Source organism: Camelus bactrianus, chromosome 23 (assembly GCF_048773025.1).
Source record: "Camelus bactrianus isolate YW-2024 breed Bactrian camel chromosome 23, ASM4877302v1, whole genome shotgun sequence".
Classification (NCBI taxonomy): Eukaryota; Metazoa; Chordata; class Mammalia; order Artiodactyla; family Camelidae; genus Camelus; species Camelus bactrianus.
In genome coordinates this window covers 24,500,068-24,523,344 of record NC_133561.1, presented here as the reverse complement: position 1 = coordinate 24,523,344, position 23,277 = coordinate 24,500,068, and the positions used below count along the sequence as shown (strand labels likewise).

Sequence of the window (23,277 nt, the reverse complement as noted above, 5' to 3'; positions counted from 1 at the left end):
CAGAGAAAGGCAGCAGTGAGATGCCAGGGTGGGTTGGAGGGTCTGCCTCGGGCATCACCTGCCTCCCTGGGCTCTGCTTTGCCCCCCAGCAAAGTGGTAAGGTTAAAGACAGAGCTCTGTCCTAGCTCTGAGACATCTGTGGTTCTAGAAGACTGTCTGCACTCTCTGCAGAAGTCCTGTGCGTGATGCAGAGCTTTAAGCAGTAATGAAGGAGCCCCTGGGAATACAGGTGGTGGCCACATGGAGCCACTTCCACCCTTGTGGCTCTGCCGTGGCTTAATTATCTCTGGAGAAGTCTCCTGGGTGCCCATTTCAGTGTTCTCCCCAGGCCCTCTTTGCAGATATTTCAGCAGTGCCCTTGGAGATGTGGCAACTCCCTTGCTGGGATTAGAGAGACGAATTTTTCAAATTCATAGACAATTTATTGTCATTATGTTTGCTGCGCACTTTGTTGTGTTGGCCAGGGCAGCCAAACAATGAGCACATTCATCCATGAAGCTCTCACGCCTGTGGGTTTTCTCGGAGATGGTGTGGACCTGAGCAAACCCACAGGGAGTCTGTATACCTGTCCCCACACACATTCAACCCAGACAGTCAGCATGTGTCGTATGTATTGACTTCCGTATAACATACGTCTCCCCTCCTTCAGGACAGAACTCATGGCTTTTGGATTGTATAACTACCTTCATTACTAGGTTTGGCTGGTAATTTTTGCAAAACCAGCATCATCCTCTCCTTTAATTAAGCATTCCCCAAGTGATAGTCATCTGGATCTTGAAAATCTTTTTCCACTGGGATTTTGTGCTTATGAGTTTGTGGTAGGTAGCACATCCCCACACAAGTCATTCAGGTGTGTATTTTTCATCTTTCTTATGGTAATTTTACGCAACTTGTGGTTTTTTTTTTTTTTTCTTTTTTAAGTCTACCTTGACATTTTAAAATGAAATCTGGTACGAAAAATGACTTTTAATAGAAGGTAATCTATTCACTGAGAACAAATGTGGGGGGTTGAGTCAGGGTGAAGGCAGAGGGATGATCAGAAGCAGAAGTAGGTGGAAGAAGATGAAAGGCTATGGTTTCAAGGCCACTGCGTTTCCTTTAACATAGCGGGTATTTTTCAAAGATTTGTCATCTTAAGGGAGCTGAAGATGTACAAAATACTCTGTATGCAGAGTCCTGAAATGGCCTTTCAGCAGGGCCAGGCCCAGGTCTGCAGAGCATCCCAGGTCTTCCCACCCCAGACGTTACCGCAAGACCCTTCGTGTGTTGGTAAGGTTCTAGAAGGCCTCCAAAGGCCCCCCGGGCCATTCTGGAATCTGTTTCTCTGCCTTTCCAAGCTATTTACCTTCCTTGAAAAAGGAATTTCAAAGCCCTTCACAAACCCTTAGGTTGCTTTGGAGATATGGCTCATGCTTAGTTTTGCAAAGGGTAATTGTGGGGGAGAAACCCATAGGACTCCCTAGAAATACAAAACAGAATTTCTCTGGCTTTTCTGCCTTGAATCCCAGTCCTTTCCCGAAACAACCCAGGTACTGGGGAGGCATGGGCAACTGTCAGCAGAGCGGCCGTGTCTGCCGTGACCTGGTGTTCTCTGAAGCTCTGCTTGATTATCATCCGTATCTCCCAGTCCCTTTTGTGGTGCTTACTGTGAGCAATCCTCTTCTCACTGTCTTGCCCGAACCCCACTTCCTAGCTGCTTCTCTCTAGGCTTCTCACTGACATTGCTCTGTCAACACAAATAAAGGGCACGCAGGCCAGTTTTAATGTTAGCCTAGGCGAAGCTTCATTATGAAGGTAAATCTCCTGCAGACAACAATCACGTAATGCATTCTCGAACGAAACAGGAGTAACTGTGGATTATCTGTGCCCCAGCTTCCCTTCGCGCAATATTGGAGAGTTGATGCCATGTTGTTCTTGAATAATCTCCCATCCGAGAATGTCACCAAGCTTGGCCCTGTCTGCTTTACCGCCTCACCCAGTGATTGTAGCAGAAGTGAAGCTTCAGGCACTATCAGCCCGTCTGGAACTCGGACACGGACGGCACATAATTCACGGGGCTGACTTGAAGGGAAGTTCGTTAACGCCGCACAGTGACTGGTGTGCTACGTCCTTTCCCATCGGAGCTGATTCATTACCTGTGTCATGAAGGAGGGATAGATTCCTTCAGTGAGTTCATTTGAATATTTGCTGGCAGGAAAGCTCTTGAGGAAGAGCTCTCAGTCTAAGCAGGGCAAGAGTGGCGTCCTCCCAAGATGCCAAGATGTGGGTCATTGTCTATTCCCGTAGACTTGGGCAGCCTCACTCGCATCTGAGTGGCATGACGGTGCGGGGTGAATTCGGGGAGGTCGATCCCAACTCCTCTTGCAAGAATAACTAGTGTGCTGACCCAGTGAGGGATGCAGGATTAGTGAAGAATGAGAGAGCATCAGGCCTTCAGAAAAGTGGTTAGCTCTTAAGTTTTGCTGAGAGCAGGGGCTGGCACTCTGTAGCTTACAGGCCAGATCTGGCACTGGGTCTGTTTTTTATGACCCTTGCTAAGAATGGTCTTTAATATTTTTAAAGAGTTGTGAAAAAGAAGAAGAATATGCAACAAAGGCCCAACGTGGCCTGCAGACCCTACGTACTTACTATCTAGCCCTTTACAGAAAAAGTTTGCCATCCCCTGGCTGAGACTCTTTTTCTTTGGTAGAGCGTGAGCTCTGAGAGCCCTTCTACTTCTGAGGTTCTACGATTCCTTGAGGCAATAGTCTTGTCCAGCTCTTACCGTAACGGCCTACCAGATGTGTAATTCCAGCAGAGAGCCTGCTGTTGTTTTTCAGGTGGGAGAGCAGCTTCATAGCATCTTGGGGGTGGAGGGATAGGAGAAAAGATTAGGTTTTCGTATTTGATGCTTTTTCTCTAACTTTGTTTTTGTTTTATTTTGTTTGTTGCTCACTGAGTCACTCTTTGAAACATACGCAGAGTTGGGGAGAGAAGGCAAATTTACTTCATTACAACAAATAACACAACTATAATTAGATTTCCTAATGCATCCAATACCAGAACCTCCAAGCATGAGCAAATCAACTGGCCACTTTAAGCTTATTTGGTGAACCAAGTTTCAGCCCCACAAAATAATTCTGACAGTCTCACAGAGTTAATCGTGAAGACGTTTGTCCTTCTGTTCCCAGCAAACTATTACTTCCTTTCCTGAGGCTCTGGGAGGGATGGTTTTATTTATCTTGATATCTGTAAACAGAGTCGCCAATGGAATGTCCACATAGTTTAAAATGTATATGCAGATTATTAACAGGTAGAGTAGATGTCAAGACATTCTTTTTTTATCACCTAAAGTCACACTCAAAATGTTCCATTCTAGCACATTGTTGACAGCCTTGCAGTGTTTTTATCAATGTGTGTGTTGTCAACATCTTTAAGGTGTAGAAATTCTATTGTGAATTCTGTGTTTTCCAAATAACTACTCTTTTTTTTTTTCTTTTGGACAATGTCAAGGTCTTTTTTTAAACATTGAAGTGTAATTCACATACAGTAAAATGCACAGATCTTTCAGTGGGCAGTTTCATGAGTTTTGACAAAGACATGAGCTATCCGAATAACTACTCTTAAAAGATAAAGAGTTAAATTAGGGCGAGGAAGCAAAGACACTCGCAAGGCAGGCCTTGGCCCTTCCTTCGTGCTGCTGAGGGAAGTCCATGTGAGAGGTGACAGCCAGAGCCTCACTGCCCAGGTGGGCTGACCAGAGGCCCCTTCCTGTGATCCATTTTCATGGCGCTCCGCTGTGCTTCCAAGGTAGATCCTATCCTCCCTCCTTGCAGGGTCCATGTGGCTGTTCGTTCTTCTTACTACATGTCCTCCAGTGGGACTTTTCCCCCGTTGTCCTATCTGGTGGCCACTTTGCTGGCACTTATAAGGGCTGGTGTGGCATGGGGGGTGTCAGGCAGTTTAACTTGGTGGTGATTACTGCAGTGGAGGTCCCTGCCGTGGCGACAGGAGACGGGAGACATACTTCCCTTTTGCCACTTTTCCTAATTACCCCGGAAGCTTTCAGCCTGGCTGAGAGCATCCTTGAGGCTGTCACATGGATCTCACTTAGGGTCCTTCCCCAGCACTCCCTGGGTTGGTGCCCCCACCCCACCCCCACCCACAGCCCATGAACATGACATTGCATGGTGCGCACAGACTGGGAGCAGCTTCCACCAGCTGGAACCTCTGATCCCAAACCCACTAGAGAGTTTGGCTTTTGGATTTTGGCAAGAAGGCCTGTTGCCCATCAGGTCAGCATGAATAAAGATTTCTTTCTTCCTCTCTTTTTTTAAAGTCAAGCATCAACCGACACTGCCCCCAGAGCTCTTTTTCTCAAGGCAGTTTAACCCCTTCTCTCGAGTACCTTTATTTTCTATAGTGAACGTGCACACAGTATTTTGTCTCACAGTAATTCTTTCCCTGTGAGACAACCAAGAGATCTACTATATGTAAAATTTGAAAGCCAAATCAATTCTCAACCATCTTATCATTTTTAAAGTATGTTTATCCAGCTTTGTAGGAGGAACAAGCAGACTGTTTGAAGGCCACATACTTTTCAAACCTTGGTTGCAACACGTTTGCCCCGTTTTGAAACTGTCTTTATCAGGCCGAGAAAACGAAAATCTATTTGACAAAGTGGCACTCTGGCCAGTTTATCTTGCAATATGGCTTTAGCTCACTGAGTCTATTGATTTCCTTAAATTAATGTTTACAGAATGCTACTGAATTTTGCTCAACAGAACATTGTTCTTTTGAAGGTTTATAAAAAAAAATGATACAGACTGTTATTGCCATGTGTTCCTTTGCTTAGACTAAGGAAACATGGGGGTGGGGCGGGTAACTGGGTTTTTTTGTTGTTGTTGTTTTGTTTTAAGGACAGCCTTGAACTCTAGCCACTTCCTATAAGCATTTAGTCTTCACATAGTTAAGTAGCAAAACACATAAGTAGGAGGTGAGCCCACTCTTAAGCCTAAAACTGCGTGGGCACCACACTAATCTAATCCTGTAAGGTCCCTGAAAGCTGAATGTCACCTGGAGCATCAGAGTCAAAGAGACTTCAGTCCAGAGCCCAGTTGTGGCTGCAGAATTGTCCTTGGCCTCATTCAGTGTGGCCCGGCAGGCATCTGCAAACGATTTTGTAGCCAGTGTTCTCTGGATAACTCCAGTCCTTCCAAACAGAGGTGTGAGCATCCTATTAAAATTTAAACGCCACATAGCCATTTGGTGGGAACTCTTAACTGAAACACCTTGCTCTTTGACCGTGGCGCTCAGTGCCTAATACACCAAACCTAGTCTCTAGAGGTGATTTTCAAACTAGCCTTCCCGGGGTAGCATCTGTGGCCGTTCAGCCCCTGACAGGATTCAGGTCACAATCATGAAATGACCAAAGTCAAACTTAGGAAACACAAGGCAACTTTTCTCAATGTGTTGACTCAGCCAATAAAATCACGCACGTGAACCTCCTCAAAACATTTCTCAAAACCCTGCTTCACCTACATGTATTTATCACAGTGAAACAGCTCCCAGGAACTGGGCTCTTCCTTAAGGTTCAAACCACCGCCTTCCCTACAGTTTTATGCTTTCCAAAGCACATCCGTGCTTGTTTTCCCATCTGATTCTTCTCCATAATGAGAGGGCACCGGAGCCCAATCCCACGATTCACGCTGGGTAGCATCCGGCACCCTTTCGCCCCTTCCCTTCCCGCCATTCACCCAGGATAAATGCCTGCGTGCCTGCGGAGGAGACCCCCAGGAACGACATCTTGTCACCACCTTTCATAGCCCCGTGGGTCCGCGCTTCTGCCTCTGGCAGGAGAATTCGGTGAGAGTGAGACAGTGGAGAGGAACAGCAATTGGGTGTCTGTTCTTGCCTTTTCGGCTGATAATCTCTATGAGGAGTCACCAAAGCATGTGAGTTTATCCATTTAAGTCCACTCTGTCTGCCGTCTAAGTCCCCAGCTTGTGCCCCTGCCATCAGGAGATATGTCTCTCCTTGATCAATATTTACTTAACAAACAGCGGGGATGGGAGAGTTTGTTTAGAGGAATCATGTGCACACGAGGGTGAATGGATGCTCGGGAAAGTACTTCAACTCCGTCTCATTTCCTAGGATTTTCGTGTGCGTGTGCACGCGTGCCTGTATGTGCACATGCACGCACGCACGTAGAGACGCCCTTTCCCTTTTTAATTCTCCAAAGACACTTGGAGGTCATGGAGCAAAATGCCTTGCTCTATATGATCAGTACATTGTTTATACCGGAAGAGACCTCGTGATGTAAATTCAGCTTTGAAAAACCCAGCCCAAAGTTTCATTTTCCTTTTGTGCGCCTCTACAGGTTAAACATTTTGGACAGGCTCTTAGGGCAAATTAGATGCACGAGCCTCTTCCTTTGACCCCTTTCAGATAAGTGGAAGGGAAGAAAATGCAGATGGAAACAATAAAAGCCATTTGACAAGGCAACTCTAACAATATATTTTTGATGGCATTATATTTTATTTATTTATTTTTCAGACAGTCCAAGGAGCAACGTAGCTCTTGAGAATTTCAAAGCCCCTACCCAGTTTTCAGAATCAGCTGTGTTTAACTCTAGTAATGAATAATACCACAGTGCTGAAGTTTAGAGAGCTCCATTCTTTCAACTTCACTCAAACAATTGCTTGAAGGCTCAAGTCAGTGCCTTCAATGCAGTTGACTTGAAGGCATCTGGGTCTAGTTTGAGGGGTTTTGTTTCTGTGTGTGGGTAGAGGCTGGGGTGGGGGGGAAGGCTGGGGGAGTTATTTATTTATTTGATTTTGTGAATCGGAGTTGTAAAAGCCATCTGAAATATTCATGCAGAATTGTCTGAGAAGCCCGTTTCTGTTTTATTTACTGCACAGTAGAGCAGCCACAGCGGATTAGTTCTACAATACCCGTAACAAAAGCCCAACAGCTGATGCATGTGATGTTAGGAGGTGACAAAACAGTTAAAGTATGCTGCTGGCTACAGGCAGGCAGTCAGCAGATGCAGACAAAAGGGTTTGTGACAAGAATAACTCTCTCTCCAAGGCGAGCAGTGAAGAGTATCCAAAATACCGTTACCCTTTTCTCCTTGACATTGTCTTCTTACAGTCAGCATTTTATTGCCCTTTTATAGTATTTTTTTTCTTTAAGAAGTGGAGGAGAAAGAAGAAAGAAAACCCACACAGAAAGTAATTCACCAAAATATTAGGCAGGATTGCACTTGTCCATCAGTTAGTCATTTCTGCCCATACGTACCTTTTCTTTTCCATTTCCTCACTGAAGTTTGAAAAAAAAAATAGTTTAAGAGATGGACTGGAAAGATGAGCTCCCTTGATAGGATTGCAATTTATTGATTGATAAGCTTGATAAGCCATTCGAGCCTTTGGTTGTTGGGGAGGGGCTGGTGAGAGAGGTCTCAACCTGGTTTGTTTTCTGTCCATTTCAGCAAAGATCATGTCCCTGATGAAACTAGGCCACTGGACCAATTTTTAAAGGGGATGGAGGATGGAAAGGTATCCACGGGGAGCTGTGCGAGGGGCAAGGTTTAGGTCTCCCGCAGGAGGCTGGTGGATGTTTCAGAGGTGTGAAAAATCAGCTTCTCTGTCTCCAGAAAATAGGAGAGGCTGTCTTCTTTTTAACCTTTGTAATTCCCCTTCTATTCTCTGTGACATTCATTCAGCTGCCAAGAGCGTTTGGCAAGGTTTGGGCCAGCGAGCACACTTCCAGTGACCGCTAACCTTGGTATGTCCTGACACTTATGATGAGTGTCTGCAGGACACAGAAGGCAGGCAGCCTGCTATGTCAGGCTTTTATTATGTACTGCAGAGGCTAGGGACAGTCAGTTTAATAAAACAAATCATCCTTGAAGGTAAAGCAACTGGGAAGAGGAGGAGGAAGACGGGGGGAAAATGTGTCTTTGCCACTCATACCGATTAAAAAAAAAAAAAAAAAGAACAGCCAAACAACCACCCACCCAACCCACGGTGTGTGCGAGCGTGCGTGCATGCGTGTGTGTGTGTGTGTATGTGTGTGTGCTTCGGTGCAACCCAGCCACGGACTCAGCAGGCTTGAAAACGCCCTCCCATTTCCCCCATTTTGTCTAAGCCCACAAGGCCCTCCTTTGCTCTGAGACTCAAGCACAAACAATGGTGATGATATGGGTGGCTGCTGCGGGCCAGCCCCCTTCAAATGTATGAGTGCATTCAAGTACCTCCTCGCAATTATCCCCTCCTCCAAATATCAAGGCAAGGAGACTCGAGACCATCTGGGGTAAGTTTCCTATATTGGGAGGCCTTTTATCAAAGCGAAGTTTCCACTCTCCTCTCCTGAAGAACACTCAGCACCGCAGCTCCCACAATAGCTGCAGAGTTGCAGCCAGAGACTTTGGGAGCCTTTTGTTTTTCCCCTGTGGCATGTCCAAAGGCACAGCCCTCCCTCCCCCTCCCAGCGGCCGGCATTGTCTTGCATTCCAGGGACTTGATTGACTGTTGCCACCTGATGCTGAGGAGATACTCTAGGGTTCATTCTGCAGATTGTTGGGTTCTATTAAAAGAAACCCAGATAAGGGATTACTTGTCACTAAGGGATTTTCTGCAGATGTTTATTAGTGATTGGAAATCCATTAGTTGTGGAGAAGTACAGAAAAATACAGGCAGCACCATTCTCATAAGCCTGAAGTCGAAGACAGCACCCCCGAAAATCAGAAAGGCCCCCCCTCACTTACTCCTTAAATGGAGTTGGGGAAACTTTTCTAGCAGAGAGGTAAGGGTCTCTTTTCCATGGGTGATATTTCTACCTGAGGGTGGAATTCCCTGGCACTCTCTCAGAAGATCAGTTGTTACCCATCAATTTACCTCTCTGGAGCCACCAAAAAAAGATTAATTGCTCTAGTGCTAGAGGATCTCATTAGAACTTTCTTTCATTTAGCCCAATCCATTGCCTGAGTATTGCCACAAAATAAGCACTGAATTAGCAAAAAGCATTTCATTTGTTCGCAAAGAATTCATCCCTTCCCAAACGTAAACCGCTCACTGGGGTCTCCTCCTGGGAATCTTTGGTGTCATTCTCACTTATTTTGAAGCAACTAGCTCTTCTGTGGTTTTTTCTCAATCCCGGGTCCACAGCTTGTCAAGGCTTTGATGCCTCATATACGTTAGGAATTACTGAAAATACATTAAAAAGGAGGCAGCGTGATTTAATGGAAAGACACCTGAACAGGTTATTGGACTTGAGTCTCTTCATCTTATAGACTCTCATCATCTCATCATTTTTCCATCCATAAAATGAGTTCTGAGATCTAGTTCAGCTCTTTAAATTCTGTTTTTTTAATCATTATTTTAAAATTCCTTTTTAAAAAGTATTTAGGGAGAAGACAAGTGTGACTCTAGAAAAGATGTGCAGTAAAGCAGAAGGCGGGGTCTCTTTATGAGCTGTTTATCAGAGACGGTGCAAAAGAACTCTGTTAAGCATTATGAGGGGTCCACAGACTAGAAACCAGGACTTTTTAATCTGAAGACATCATATGATAAATTCATTACAACTCAATATAAGGAGGTGAAAAGTTAAATAACAAAAAGATAAGCATACAGACAGCCCAAGATTACTAACAAAAGAAATGAATGTTTAGAACAGGATAAAACCCCACTAAAAACCATTAACCCACCTGGTGAATGACCAGGTGGAGGCTGCACACACCCCACAAAGACATTACCTTGATTTGTCCTCAGGCAAACCCTAGAGCTGCGCTTCCTTCCCTCCCGTGGTGCTGATGCTGCTCTAGCTGCATCTCCCTCCTCTGACTGTCTTACCCTCGGCCCCTGGCTCCCCACATCTCCCCTGGGGTCCTTGTAGGGGGTGGGGCTTCTGGTCTTCCCTGCCGTCCCTGGTTTTCCCTTCCCTACAGCTCTGCCATGTCGTGCCACAGCGCATCCCCAAGGGTTCAAGGAACAGAGGTCTTCATCATGGATCTGTTGCTAATGGCCAGGAAAACTACACTTCCTGAAATGTTTATTTTAATAAATGCCTCTGGTTATGTTTCTGTAGCATTTGGCTAACAGCTCCCAAACCAAATAGTTAGAGTGGGGAGTTGCACTGCCTAACTGTTCTCCAGCCAGACACCCTCTCTCAGTGGTGCCCATTTGATAAAATGTGGAGGATTATCTTTGGGGAAGAGGGGAGGGTACTCTAAAAAGGCTGCCTAATGACTTTTCATTCACAATCAGGTGAGTGGGAGGGCTCGTTGCTCCTCCAGGCCCTTAGCATCCTGCAAATACTCCTGTATGTGCAGGAGAATTGGGAGAAAATCATCAAAGTTCAGTAGAAAACACAGATGACGTCTCAGCAGGGAATGGCCATTGGGGTGTGTGGCTTTGCACACCCGTTGCGGGGTAGGGGTACAGCGTGGTGCTTCGACGCTTTTTCAGGCATTGCTGGTAACTTTGTCCTGAGAAAACTGGCCAATATATCGGTCTTCGGAAGGGGCTACCAAATTTTTCACTTTTTCTAGATTCTGATCGGCCCTGCATGGGGCCCCTTTTTTTTTTCCCTCAGGAGTTATTAGGTTTCTTTCAAAGGGCAAGTGAATTACCATTGGAAGCCCTGAACTTCTTTGTCCAACTCCAAATGTGTAAAGTAGGGGCGTCTGGTGATCATTTTAGTTTTCTTTAACAGTTACTGTCATTATAAAAGGTCAACCATGCAAATTGAGAAAAGGTGGGGAGAAAGGGGTCAAATACGTTCAAAATGACAATCCCTCCTTTTACTGTGGGTAAGTGGCCAGTCTGACCTGAGATGAAAATCTTCCCGTCCTTGTATGTGTGTAGACAGATCTACAGGGCATCTGCTTCCTCACATGTCTGTACTTACTGTAAAAATAAAACATTATTAATGTATAAGTGCCCCACTGAAAGAAATCTACAGATTGTCTGGGTGTACTTGGAAAATTATGAGTTCATGGAATGATTCTGTGAATCCGTTATCTTGTTGTGGGGAAAGACAGGCCATGATTTACCATGTACCTTATGAAGAATACAAAGTGAGTGCATCATTCACTCTTCCTTTCCTTGGGCCAGCCTATTAAATAAACGACTATTAATAAACAATTAATAAACACACACACAAAACACACATACATATGTATTAATTGCTGTGAGAGAAAAGGATTAACATATAGGGATTCTGAAAAGAATGTTTGGAGAATGTTTTATCTTGGAACACATGACCTCGAACAATTCCCTTAATCTCTCTGAGCCTCAGTTTTCTCACTGTAAAATGGGGTGAATAATCACAGAGATGTTGGGGGAACTGAGCGACGTAATTCACATTCAGTACGTAACACAGTGCCTGGCACATAATGAGCACTCCAAAAATGTTGGTTTTTATTATTTTCAGCTGCATAAATCACACTCTTATGGAACAATCCTAATCTCAAGGTAAAGATATTTTCCGATGTAGGATTTTAGTTTTTAGTACAAATTTTGTGTTTTGGGGCTTAAGTGTGAATGTCATTATCTTACTCTTTTTTGTACATAAGGTACAGGCAGACCTCAGAGACAGTGCAGGTTCTGGTCCAGACCACCGCAATAAAGTGAATGTTGTGATAAAACAAGTCACATGATTTTTTAAAAATTTTTTCCAGTGTATGTAAAAGTTATGTTTACACTTTAGTAGTCTATTAAGTGTGCAACAACATTAAGTCTAAAAAGACATACGTATCTTACTAAAAAAGACGATTGCTAAAAACGCTAACAAGCATCTGAGCCTTCATTAAGTTGTCACCTTTTTGCAATAGTAACATCAAACATCACTGATCAGGGATCACCAGAACAAATATAATATTAATGAAAATGTTGGAAATACTTCAAGAATTACCACAACGTGACACGGAGACATGAAGTGGGCAAATGCTGTTTGAAAAATGGTGCCGATTGACTTGTCCATGCAGGGTTGCCACAAACCTTCAATTTGTAAAATTAAAAAAAAAAATTAAAAAAAACAAAATAAAACCACAGTATCTGAAGCAGATCAGTAAAGTGAAGCAGAATAAAACGAGGTCTGCCTGTACTTTACAGTGAAGATCATTTTAATATAGAGTTTAGTACTTGAGTCATCAATCCTCTGCTACAAGCAGGAAACCAAGATTTTGGTGTTCTTCCCTCTACAATGTGGGTTTAGTTTATATCAAAAGCCAATTGTTTTCTACTTTTGAGAACACACTTTGCTTTCATAATGGAAATATGATTCAAATTCTGAAAGATGAGGTGGAGACTTGCTCCGGGAATACGCCTGTTTAATGAAGTGAGGAATTCCAACAATCTGTCCCCTTTTTCTACCCGAATATTCACAACAGAATCCCAGTTTTTCAGTAAGTCTGCGTGTATCTCTTGTGCCCGTCTTTTTCTAAAACTCTACAGAGATGTCAACTCCACGTTATGATGCTACTATATATAACGTCTTTACATAAGAGAATAGAGGCCGGCCATTTTTAGAAAATGCAGGTGCCATGTAAGCCCCTTTCTGAAAGAAAGAACTTAGCTCAATTTCCTTTGAAGAACTGGAGACTTGAAACTGAAAACTTTATTAATGCCATTGTCTCCTTGTATCAGCAGGTTCCAGAGAGATTCCTGGAAGTTGCGCAGATCACATTACGGGAGTTTTTCAATGCCATTATCGCAGGCAAAGATGTTGATCCTTCCTGGAAGAAGGCCATATACAAGGTCATCTGCAAGCTGGATAGTGAAGTCCCTGAGATTTTCAAATCCCCAAACTGCCTACAAGAGCTGCTTCATGAGTAGAAATTTTCAACAACTCTTTTTGAATGTATGAATAGTAGCAGTCCCCTTTGGGTGTCCGAGTTTTATGTGTCTAGATTTTGATTTCATATGTATGTGTCTGGGAGGCATGGATATGTTATGAAATCAGCTGGTAATTCCTCCTCATCTTTCTCTCATTTTTCTCTTGTTTTCCATTGCAAGGGGATGGTTCTTTTCCTTCCGCCTTTAGTTTACTTTTGCCCAAGGCCCTTAACATTTGGAGACTTAAAATAGGGTTAATTTTCAGGGAAAAAGAATGTTGACGTGTGTAAAGTCTACATTAGCGAGGAAGGGCGTTCGTTAAGGACGCTTCTGCTTGATTGATGGTTCATTGCAAATGGCGGTTGGCGGAGGGAACCCATGACACAGCACAACGCTGAAGTCAGTGATGTGTCTCTTGTTTTTCCTGCTGTGAAGGTCGGAAAACTCAATGAAACCACTTGATAAACTTTGTTTAATATTTTGTTTGGTTTGAACTCAGTAAGTAGCTTTTTATGACATGTTTAAAGATAACACCAGTGGCAGATGGACAGCTCACTTTTCAAAAGTATCCCAAAAGGCCCAATTTTAAAAAGAAACAGGATCACTAACTGTCAAGCCTTTCCTGACGGAAATGGCAAACACCCCCAACTAGTACCAATTTCTTCTGGAGGCAAAGCAACTTAGTGCAAAACTGACTCTTTCACAAGATGAGACTGGAAATTCACGTGACCGCTGGTCACCCCTCAATTCTGCAATAGGTTCTTCTCTATAATAAATGAGTATATGTCATTCTTCATAGAGAAAACCCCTATCACGTGTTATTTTTCATTTATCTTGCTTCAGATATTAAAAGGCACATAAGTTTCAAATGTACTCTTTCCTCAACCTTGTTTATATGCTTAAAAAGAATTATTATTTCTGTTTAATATTTAACACTTGAGAAAAAAAAAAAACACTATTTTCTGAATACCTTTCTATGGTAAGGAAGAAAGGACATCCCAACTTGACCATAAAATTCCTGCCCACACTAGAAGTTTGGCAGCTGAGATGAGTACACATGAGAATGACCTATTTTCACATACATTTCCACACCACCCTGATGGATATTCAAAGTGGTGACAGTCAGATTAAGTGTTTCTTCGTTTTAGATACAGCATTTTAAAGCAATTGATAAAGTCTCTTCTAATTGAGAAGCTAGTATTGACCAAAATGTGAAAAGAGTGTATAGGATGGGAGAGTTTGGGAGTTAACCCAAAAGACACAATCTCAGCACACATAAGAAAGCCAGCTGCTATTTCGTGCTTTCTTCAATGGTTCTCCTCTTTTTTTTTTCTTCCCCCCTCCCCAGATTTTCAAAGGTATACAACGTCCAATCCTTGCTTTTAAAAAGCCGAACAGCATTCACACTTGTTTTCTTCGATGGGTTTTGTGTGCAGATGCAGTAAGAATTCCTTTTTCATTCTAATAGTGTTTTCCAGAACCCTCCCTCCCCTTAGGGAATTTGATGTACATTTCCTAAAATAACACAGCAACAAACCTGGTATTTAGATCATATACAACATAAATACCGTTTTCCCTTGATTTTTATAAAAATTACATTTGACTTTGGAGAATGCAGGTTGACCCGTGTGACTAACTAGCTGACCCAATCGCTGTAATTTCACATCATTTATAAATTCTGCTGATGGACAGGAATGTATGAAGGCAATTATTGTCAGCACAAAGCCTTAAAACCTGCTGACTTTAAGTTAAACAGCGCAGTCCTGTGATGCCTGCCTCATTCAGGAGACACAGCCGCTCGCGGGGTGGACAGAGTGCAGGGGCACCGGCCGGAACACCCCCGGCTTCGCTCTGCACCCACAGCCAAACCCATCACCCAGCTTGCACTCTCCAACACAGCACACACAGAGCCATCAGATCCGATTTGTTCTTGTTCCTGCTTATTTGGGGCAAAAAAAAAAAATTGGATAATGATCACATTGGAATAAAATGCAAAACTTTCCACCACCTGCCCCCCCCCCAAAATCCAATCAGCACAAAGTAGGGAAGCAATCTCAACTTGTGGTCACACTCTTTTGCCTTGCTTCATGCACGAATGTATGACATTCATCGTTGGCTTCAGGATACAACTGGGTCTCTGCTATCCCGTGTAATTCACATCACCATTGTGTTGCTATTTGCAAGGTAAAAGGCAAAACCATAGTGTATTCACACATATAGGCAGATTGCTGGATCTTCTTGATCTGGGGCAAAATTCGGTACTGATTCCAGACTTATTTGGATTTTTAGTGTGATTCTCCCCTGCCTTTCTAATTGAAATAGATGAATTAAGCAAAAGTATGTGTTCACAACCAAATGTTGATGTGCTTATCTGCGGTAATATCCTCCCAATGTTCACTAAGGCATAGAAATTATTTCAGAGTAGAAATTGCAGTATGAGAATAAGCTCACCTCATTGTCCTGGAAATAGAATGCAATCATTTTGCTTTTAGGTGATTTTTTTTCTTTTATTCTCTTACAATCAGAAAATCTTGTGCCTCCCAGTGCATTGGAAAATGACAAAAGCCTGTCTCTCAAAAAACTCCTATTTAACAGGTTTTTTTTTTTTTTAAATCACCATCTTTCAAATCTTAGCTCAACTCTCACCAAGTAAAAATTGGCTACTTGCGAGAAAGTTAACTTTCTCTGGTGGGAGGGTGAAGGCTGAGGGACAGTTTACATAGAGAAACAGTCTAAAGTCCATGTTGAAATACCACATTTCCACTTATTTTCTTCTAACCCTAAATTATTTTTGATCTACACTTGAGGTTATAGTCTGTGCCTAGACCTAAATGCACCAGCGGGGGGATTTTTTAAAAATCCTTCAAAATACCAGTTTTTTCCCACAAGTACAATTGTTCTTGTGCCTTCTGTGGCTTTTGATTTCATCCTTTTGACTTTATTTCCAATTACTACAGCTGCAATAAACACTAGATTTTTTTTTTCTGGCTGTTTGACATAACGTTGATAGCTATGCATATTTTGTGTCTTTTTAAAACAAAGCGGGAGAATACGTTTTTGAAGAAGAGAATTTTTAGAACAGTTTGATACCGCAAATTATTTTTTCCTCAATTGTTTGAGCAGCATTCGAGTTTTGAAAATTCTTGTAGAAGCCAATTTTTTGTAACTGTGGTGCAAATCTTGTGTTTTCTTAGCCTAATGAGAAGTAGTATAGAAGCAATATTTCATACCATGTGCTACATATGTGTGTACAGATGTGTGAACATAAAAACACATACACACATATACACACATGTAAAAATATACATATATATATGCGTGTGAAGTGGAAAGCTTACCTTTTCCTATCTAGATTTAAGGACCTATTTTAGACATTTGTTATGTTTTGTGAAAAGAATGTTCTATTTGCAACAGCAAAACATTTAATTCTTACTGTATCTCTGGCTGTTTAATGAGGACGTTTCACCTTAAATGGTAAAACCAAGTGGAAGATGGTAGAATGTAGTAATTATTTAAGGAAATGTTCACCCACATATTCCTGAAGTTTGCTTTGTGCCTCCAGTATTATTTAATTAAAGTGTTTTATGTTTGCAGAATCTCTGTTGCTGTGCTGGGGATGTGGGTGAATATCATTTTTTTTAATGTTAAAAACAAAAAAAAAAGCAAAACAAAAACACTAAAGCAAGAGGGGAACTTTTATAAAGCAATGTAAATATTTAACCTCATGGCTGTTGTTACATAAGACATGAGATTTTAATAAATAACTACATTCTCACAACATCTGTTGGGTTTATTAGGAACACTACGGTGACTGTGTAGACAGTTGAAAGCATTCTTGAAAATCCTGCTCTCTACTTTGAAAAGATAACAGTCTCTTTCATCAGATGTCAAGGGCAAGGGTAATGCAGTTTCTGTAAATTTATGAAATTTCTTTTCTATGTACATGAAGACATTTAGGATATAACCCCCTCCCCATGCACACACAAACATACCCACACACACACACACACACACATACAGGTCAAATTAAATCATAAAGCTAAAGATTGGGGGAGCGTTAAAAATAGGATGTTCCCCAAAAGCAATCATAAATTCATCCAAGGAAAAGTGGTTTACAGACTCCCCTGAAAGAAGCAGCGTGCAGGTGAGGACAGAGCAGAATCTCTTTGCCGTGTATATTATAGAATATTCATTGGTGTGAATAGTACAAATGTTTCGTTCTGGTACAAACTCTGTGTTTGCAAATTACAAGAAGCACTGTTTTCAAAAAGCTCCCCTTAAAAGAACGTAACTGGTTCATATGAGTGAGCAGTTACTGTCTTGCACTTACATGTGATGTTGAAGGAAATGCAGTTTTGTTTTCTGTAGATCTGTTGGTTGTAAACCATCTATAAAACTAAAGCTAAGATACTCGTGTTCAGAGCTGGGATCAAAACTGGTATTTAACCTTTGCATCTTCTTATAATCATCCTTCTAAGGATATAACAGAATCTGGAAGCATCTGGACTTTGAGTCTTTTCAACTAAGCCCTCTCTCAAATCTGATACCCCCTAAAATGCACAAACATGAGCAGAAAAAGTAAGCAGATTGGCCTTCTTTTGTGAAAATGGATTCATTCTTTATTTTTAAAATATTTGAATCCTCCCCCTAGCGGGGCAAAAGCATTTTAAAATTGTATATTACCACCTCAAAATTAGAATTAGGAAAGCAAATATTTTGGGGGTTGGTCTCTGCAATACCTAGAAGAATCAAGGGTCATGGCTTCCCCCAATATTGTCCCAGCCATTTCTTGTATGTATATAGTATAAACCGTGACAAAACACTGCCTTTATATTATTTAGCAATATGTTGTAAATAGCATTATTAAGCTCTTTTTTTTGTAATAAAGACCCTTTGATTTGAATATAGTACAATAACTGAACTGATAAAGTCAACTTTTGATTTTTTTTTTTTTTTAGCTAGAGGCAATTTCAACTGTGGATTTTTGTTGTTGTCTATTGTTCTGAAGACTTTGCATAATTTATTGGTTTAATTTATCCTAATTTATTTGATGAAGGTGTACAATTTTGTATTACCAAGGATGTACTGTAATATTAATTGATATGATAAAAAAAAAAACAATGAGACTCCCTGTCCATATTAAAAAGTAAATAAAAAAGGTGCAGTAGACAATTGATTTTAAAGTAAAAGTAAAAAATTTAGTTTGGCAGCTACTAAATTTTAAAACAAGAAAAAAAAAAAATTGTCGGGGGGAGGGTGGGAAGCGGGTTTTACTTTGTGTGTTTCAGCTTTTGTATTCTCTCCGAACTTTTACCTTTTGCTTTGTACCACTTAAAGGATACAGTAGTCCAATTGCCTTGTGTGCCTTCCATCTTCTCTTAAACTGAATGTATGTGCAGTATATATGCAAGCTTGTGCAAAATAAACTATACATTACAAGCTCAGTGCCGTTTGATTTTTTTTTTTAAAACTGTGACATGTAGTTTTTGGATCTGTGTTCAATTAGTGGACAGCAGGCTAATTGAGACTGTAACATCAGTTTTCCTGTTATTACAGTTCTTCATTAGACTGACCGCACATCAATGCATGCAGCTTCTAAAAATGATCTTTTTTTCACCTCAGATGCTTGTAGCAGTGGGCCAGATTTCTGTCTGAAACCTCTTCTCACAGGTTTAACTTAAGCCCTCAAAATTTAAAGACAACAAAAGCTTTGGCTTAGAACAAGGTTGTGAGCTAAATTCAATTGAACAATTGTTAATGTCGAACGATTCAAAGAACAAGGAATGATGGTCCCAAAAGTCACAGAATGGCAGATACATTACTTGAAATATGGGGAGTGAGAGCTTGTATTGTTTCTAGTCTGGTTGAACTCAGAACTCAGTGCCAGAGGGGAGGGCATAGCTCAAGTGATGGAGAGCTCGCTTAGCGTGCACGGGGTCCTCAGTTCAATCCCCAGTACCTCCTCCAAAAACAAAAGTAAATGAATAAACCTAATTACCTCCCCCCAACAAAAGAAAAAAAAATTTTTTTTTAAAGTACCAACGTAAAGTCAAAACCTTTCTAAAATGTTTCTTTAGACGATGACTGGCAACAGGTTTCATACTTAGAACACTGGTTGTATGGCTTTTGAAAATTTTCTTTACCTCTTTGGCTTTGGTGTAAAGTCGTGGGGTCTCCTTGAGCCTCACATCAGAAACATGAAGAATCAGCAGAAATCATTTGCCCACTTGAGACTGACCCGACTGAGCGTCATTCGCAGCTGCCCCTCCCTTTCCGTCCGCCATGTCATTGTACGCTGAGCCCTCCTCATGTCTCACGGGTCTTCTTTTGCTTTCCCCTAAATGATGGGAACTTTATATTTTGACCCTGTTGTCATGAGGGTGTTTAGAATCTCAAAACTATTAAATAGTAACAATATTTTTCCAGTTTCAGCTCTTTTTCTATCGATGGCATATATCTAAATTCCAGTGCTCCTAACTAAATTGTGCAAAAGAGCATGCCTAGGTCCCTCTATGCCAAAGTATTTATTCCCTGAGTGGAGGAAAAAAGGAATCCCCCCACTGCCTCCTAACCTCCTTTGAAAGGGAGAAAGCATTTGCAGTAATGTAATGACATCTTGTACTTACTTAACACCGGTCTGTTTTAAATCAGATTGGATAATCCATGTAGCAACTAAAGTTACTAGGAAGCTACAGCAGGTGGTAATGTTTTCTGATAGGAGGTTTATTTAAAATGTAGCTTCAGATCATTGCTTTTGTGACTCTAAACTATCTGACGGTGCTGATCTAGAATAATATGTACCACCCTTCTCGGCATTGATCCGAAACCTGATCACAAACCTGTTCCACATACATGTCTCGACACCTGTCAGTACTCATGTTATACTTGAAAGTATAAGCTTCACCAACTCATAGTAAAGAAGAGGCTGATTTCTTCATTGTTATCTCCATTTATCATCCTAAATGAGGTACAAGTTTTCTTAAAGATTGACAGCTAAAAATCATCACATTTTTACAATTAACTTACTCACACATGCAGAGGTGAGGAATAGATGTCTCTGAATGCAAGTCACAGGAAAGCATCAAATATTCACCATGGGTTGCCAAGTTCTGGGGTCCACGAACACTCCTAAAGACGTAAAATACAAAGGAAATGTCTGTAAAGGAAAACAGATGATACAGTTTTAGAGAGCAACTGATACAATATCTAAGCAAAATTGTGAAAAGGTACTAAAGAAATAAATGGTGCCATACCTGGCCCTCACCAGCAACATAAACATTTGGAGGGCAGATCAAGACACTGGAGTAAAAAACCTAAAGGGTAACTTTTTTAACTAAAGGGAAAATAAAGAGAGCACTGCTCTGGGTGTCGGAAGACCTGCCTCCAATAAATTCATTTCTAAAAATCTTGATGTGGCCTCCGAGGGAAACGTGGGCAAGTCACTGAACCCTTGAGTGTCCACGAGGGTCAAAAAAAATATGAAAGGCTAAAGGCTTCTTAGAATCAGAGCAGCCACCATGTTGATTTTCTTTGAAGGATTCCTACATGCCATATTTTTTTTTTCAAAAAGTTTTTTTTTTTTAAATGTTTTTGCTTCTCGTAAAAAAGGCAATTTAAGTCGCAGAGCAAGGCAAGGGCAAAATTCTGAAGTTGACCAACTGTGACTTTGGATTTTTTTTTTTTTTCTCTCTGTTCATAATCCATTCTCCCTTCAGGAAGAGTCTCTGCCCCTTGCCAAGCATTTAGTGCCCCAGTGTGGCCCCAGGCCTCCCTCTGTTCACAGGGATGGAGCCATCTACTGACGTTAACATGAAGAGATCACTGACTTGGTGCGTTTCTCTCCCAGTGGTAGATGCATAAAAAGATACATGGTACACAGGAATAGATTTACATTTTCAGATTCGGTCCAAGGACACCCAAGTGATTAGGGGCTGGAAGCCGTCCCCACCAAACGCACGGTCTTCTGAGCTAGTGACATCACTCGTGGCTGCCCCTTGCCTGCACGCAGTGTTGTCTGTCAAGGTGTCTCTGCCTCCCATATTTCCTCCTTCTCTCTCTCCAGGTCTCGTTTCCTGTCCATGGTCATGGACTCCTTCCAGATGCTCCAAAATCACTCAGAAGGAGGGACCCTTCCCCGCTGGGGACATTGGTTTATTTTTCTGGTTACAGAGGAAAATAATTAGAGCTGAAGAAATTTTAGAGAGAATCTAACTCAGCGGCTTTTATCCTGGGATCTCTGGGGTATTATCTCAGGGGCCACGAGATTGAGACCTCCTTTAACCTAAGGAGCTTCACCTTTATATGGGGGTGCAATAAAATGTTCACTTAAAGAAAGGAGTTCTCTACTTGAAATAACAGTGATCTCATCAGGGATGATAGAACAGATATCTAAGTATGAATGTAAATACTGAATAAGTCCCGTTGAACTGTCATTTAAAGAGAGGAGTTCTCTGCTAAACAGCAGCGCAATACTCGTTGGGTAGAGTAAGAGATCCTTATGGAAGAATGTGAACATTAAAACAGTAGCTCATGTGAGTTCTATCAACCCTTCAAAAAAAAAAAAAGGAGACCATTTTTTATACCATAGGAACAACCAGAGCCTGCCTGGAATGTGGGTTTGTGCCGAATCATTATTGGTTCCTTTTCTTCTCCCCTAGTCGGTGGCTTTTGTCATCTTGCCATATCGTTTTAAATTGAGATCGAAGAACGACACCCAGACCCATGGCAGCTTCCCAGGATGTTCAAATTTTGAAGAACACAGAAGTTCTCCAGGAGCTGCAAGTTTCTGCCCATGCTTACTGTTTCCCCGGGCCCTTGCCCTCAGCCTCAAGCCTGAAGCTTCTGCGGCCACACCTCCAGCCAGCCATGCTTGAGTAAGCCCCAGAATAGGAGTGGAGCAGCTTAGAAGATTAAGGTGCCATAGCAGGCTGAAACAATCACTCAGGCTGCCTCTACCCTGGCAAAGAGGAGGGTATTATTTGCAAAGCCCCCTGCTGAGTGGCCCAGGTGCTAGCTAGACAGGCTCAGGAGATAGTTTGGCAGCCACCCTGGAAAAAATGCCTGTGTCTCTGCAAATAAATCCACCGGTGGAGAAAGCACTGGGTTTTCCCCAGTGCTTGTGCAAATAGTGCTCTGTGCTTCGCTGGTATTGGAAATTCCTTGGTGTGAGTAGCTCTAGACCATGAAAATTGGAGCTATGGATTTCTTGTCATTGTTGTTACCCTTGACCTGTTGGGAAACAATTTCAAAAATCAATGGTCTCATTTCCAATTACTCACAACATCTCATTGGTAAGCAGAAGAAATGTTTTCTCTAAATCCCTGTTCATGGCTCAGCAACTGACAGGAAGGAAGAGAGTCTTGAAGTCTGACACAAAGGATGGTTAATGATCATATGTCCAAGCATGGTCTGGGCAAGTATGTCTGAGTGTAGGTATCTGCATTCTAGAAAAAAATCATGAAGAATACATAGGTTTCCAACTGAGCAATTTATGTCTTTCTCCACTTGGTATCCAAGAATTTGTAGAATCAAAACACTATGGTTCAATATGTGAGAAATCACAGTGAAGTGGATGTATTTCTAAGCAAAAAGAAGGTATCAAAATTTACTCTAGAAGTACAAATTTTAATAGGACCAAGGTCCTAAAAGAAATTGGAGTAGTTTTTCAAAAAAAAACAAAAACAAAAACAAAATCTCTCCTCCAAAGGTACCTGGCCTTCATAGTTTTATGAGTGAATTCTATCAAATATTTTAAAATATTGGCTAAACAGGATATATATATATATATATATATATATATATATATATATATATATATATATATATATATACTTTAATCCCAATTTTTAATGAAGTTCACATTTATTAATACAATTGCAAAAATCCTAAGTAAAAATATAAACAATTTCAGTCCACCAGTATAGTTAAAAAAAAAAAAACTGTACTATAAACAAGCAGGACTTGTAACAAACTGAGATGAAGGAAGACCTACACTTACTGATTTTCTGGGTAAAAAGCAGGAAAAGTTTACTAATATGTTGATTTGCTTTTTTCTACCTTCTAATGACAATGGAAACAAATACATCTTCCTGGGGCTGTCAGCTAACTCAACCACTGTGTGCTATTGCCTGCTAATTTTTTCTTTTCCTAAGGCCAAGTAGCCTTTGCTCTTTTAGCCATTTTAGTTTGCCAGGTTGCCTAACTCAGAGGCCATGTCTCATTTTATTATGTCTTCTTGGAAATCTGAGTCTTTAGAAAAAGTCAGATTCATCTAATAGAACTTTAACTTTAATAATTAAAAAAAAGAAGACAAAGGAAAAGAAATCCAGAAAAGTAATCTTAATTAAAAATAGGCTATTTTTTCTACATAAAATGAATCATGACTTTTTCCTTTTTCTGGAATATTGACTTAAAATGAAAGCCTTTCTGTTCTATTATAGGAGGAAAAGATAAGATACCAGGC

The 23,277-nt window shown here is 41.4% G+C and overlaps 1 protein-coding gene across 6 annotated transcripts in view; it reads left to right on the top strand.

Annotated features, from left to right (window-relative positions):
* PROX1 (prospero homeobox 1) overlaps nt 1–18,259 on the top strand; it is a 52,921-nt gene extending 34,662 nt beyond the window's left edge. For 5 of the 6 annotated variants that reach the window (XM_074351821.1, XM_074351824.1, XM_074351822.1 and 2 more), the window contains exon 5: nt 12,627–18,259. In XM_074351821.1, the coding sequence (XP_074207922.1) occupies nt 12,627–12,815 (189 nt within the window). In that variant the 3' untranslated portion in view covers nt 12,816–18,259. The remainder of the gene's footprint in view (nt 1–12,626) is intronic. The other variant, XM_074351826.1, reaches the window with a different exon arrangement.
* The last annotated feature ends 5,018 nt before the right edge of the window (nt 18,260–23,277 follow it).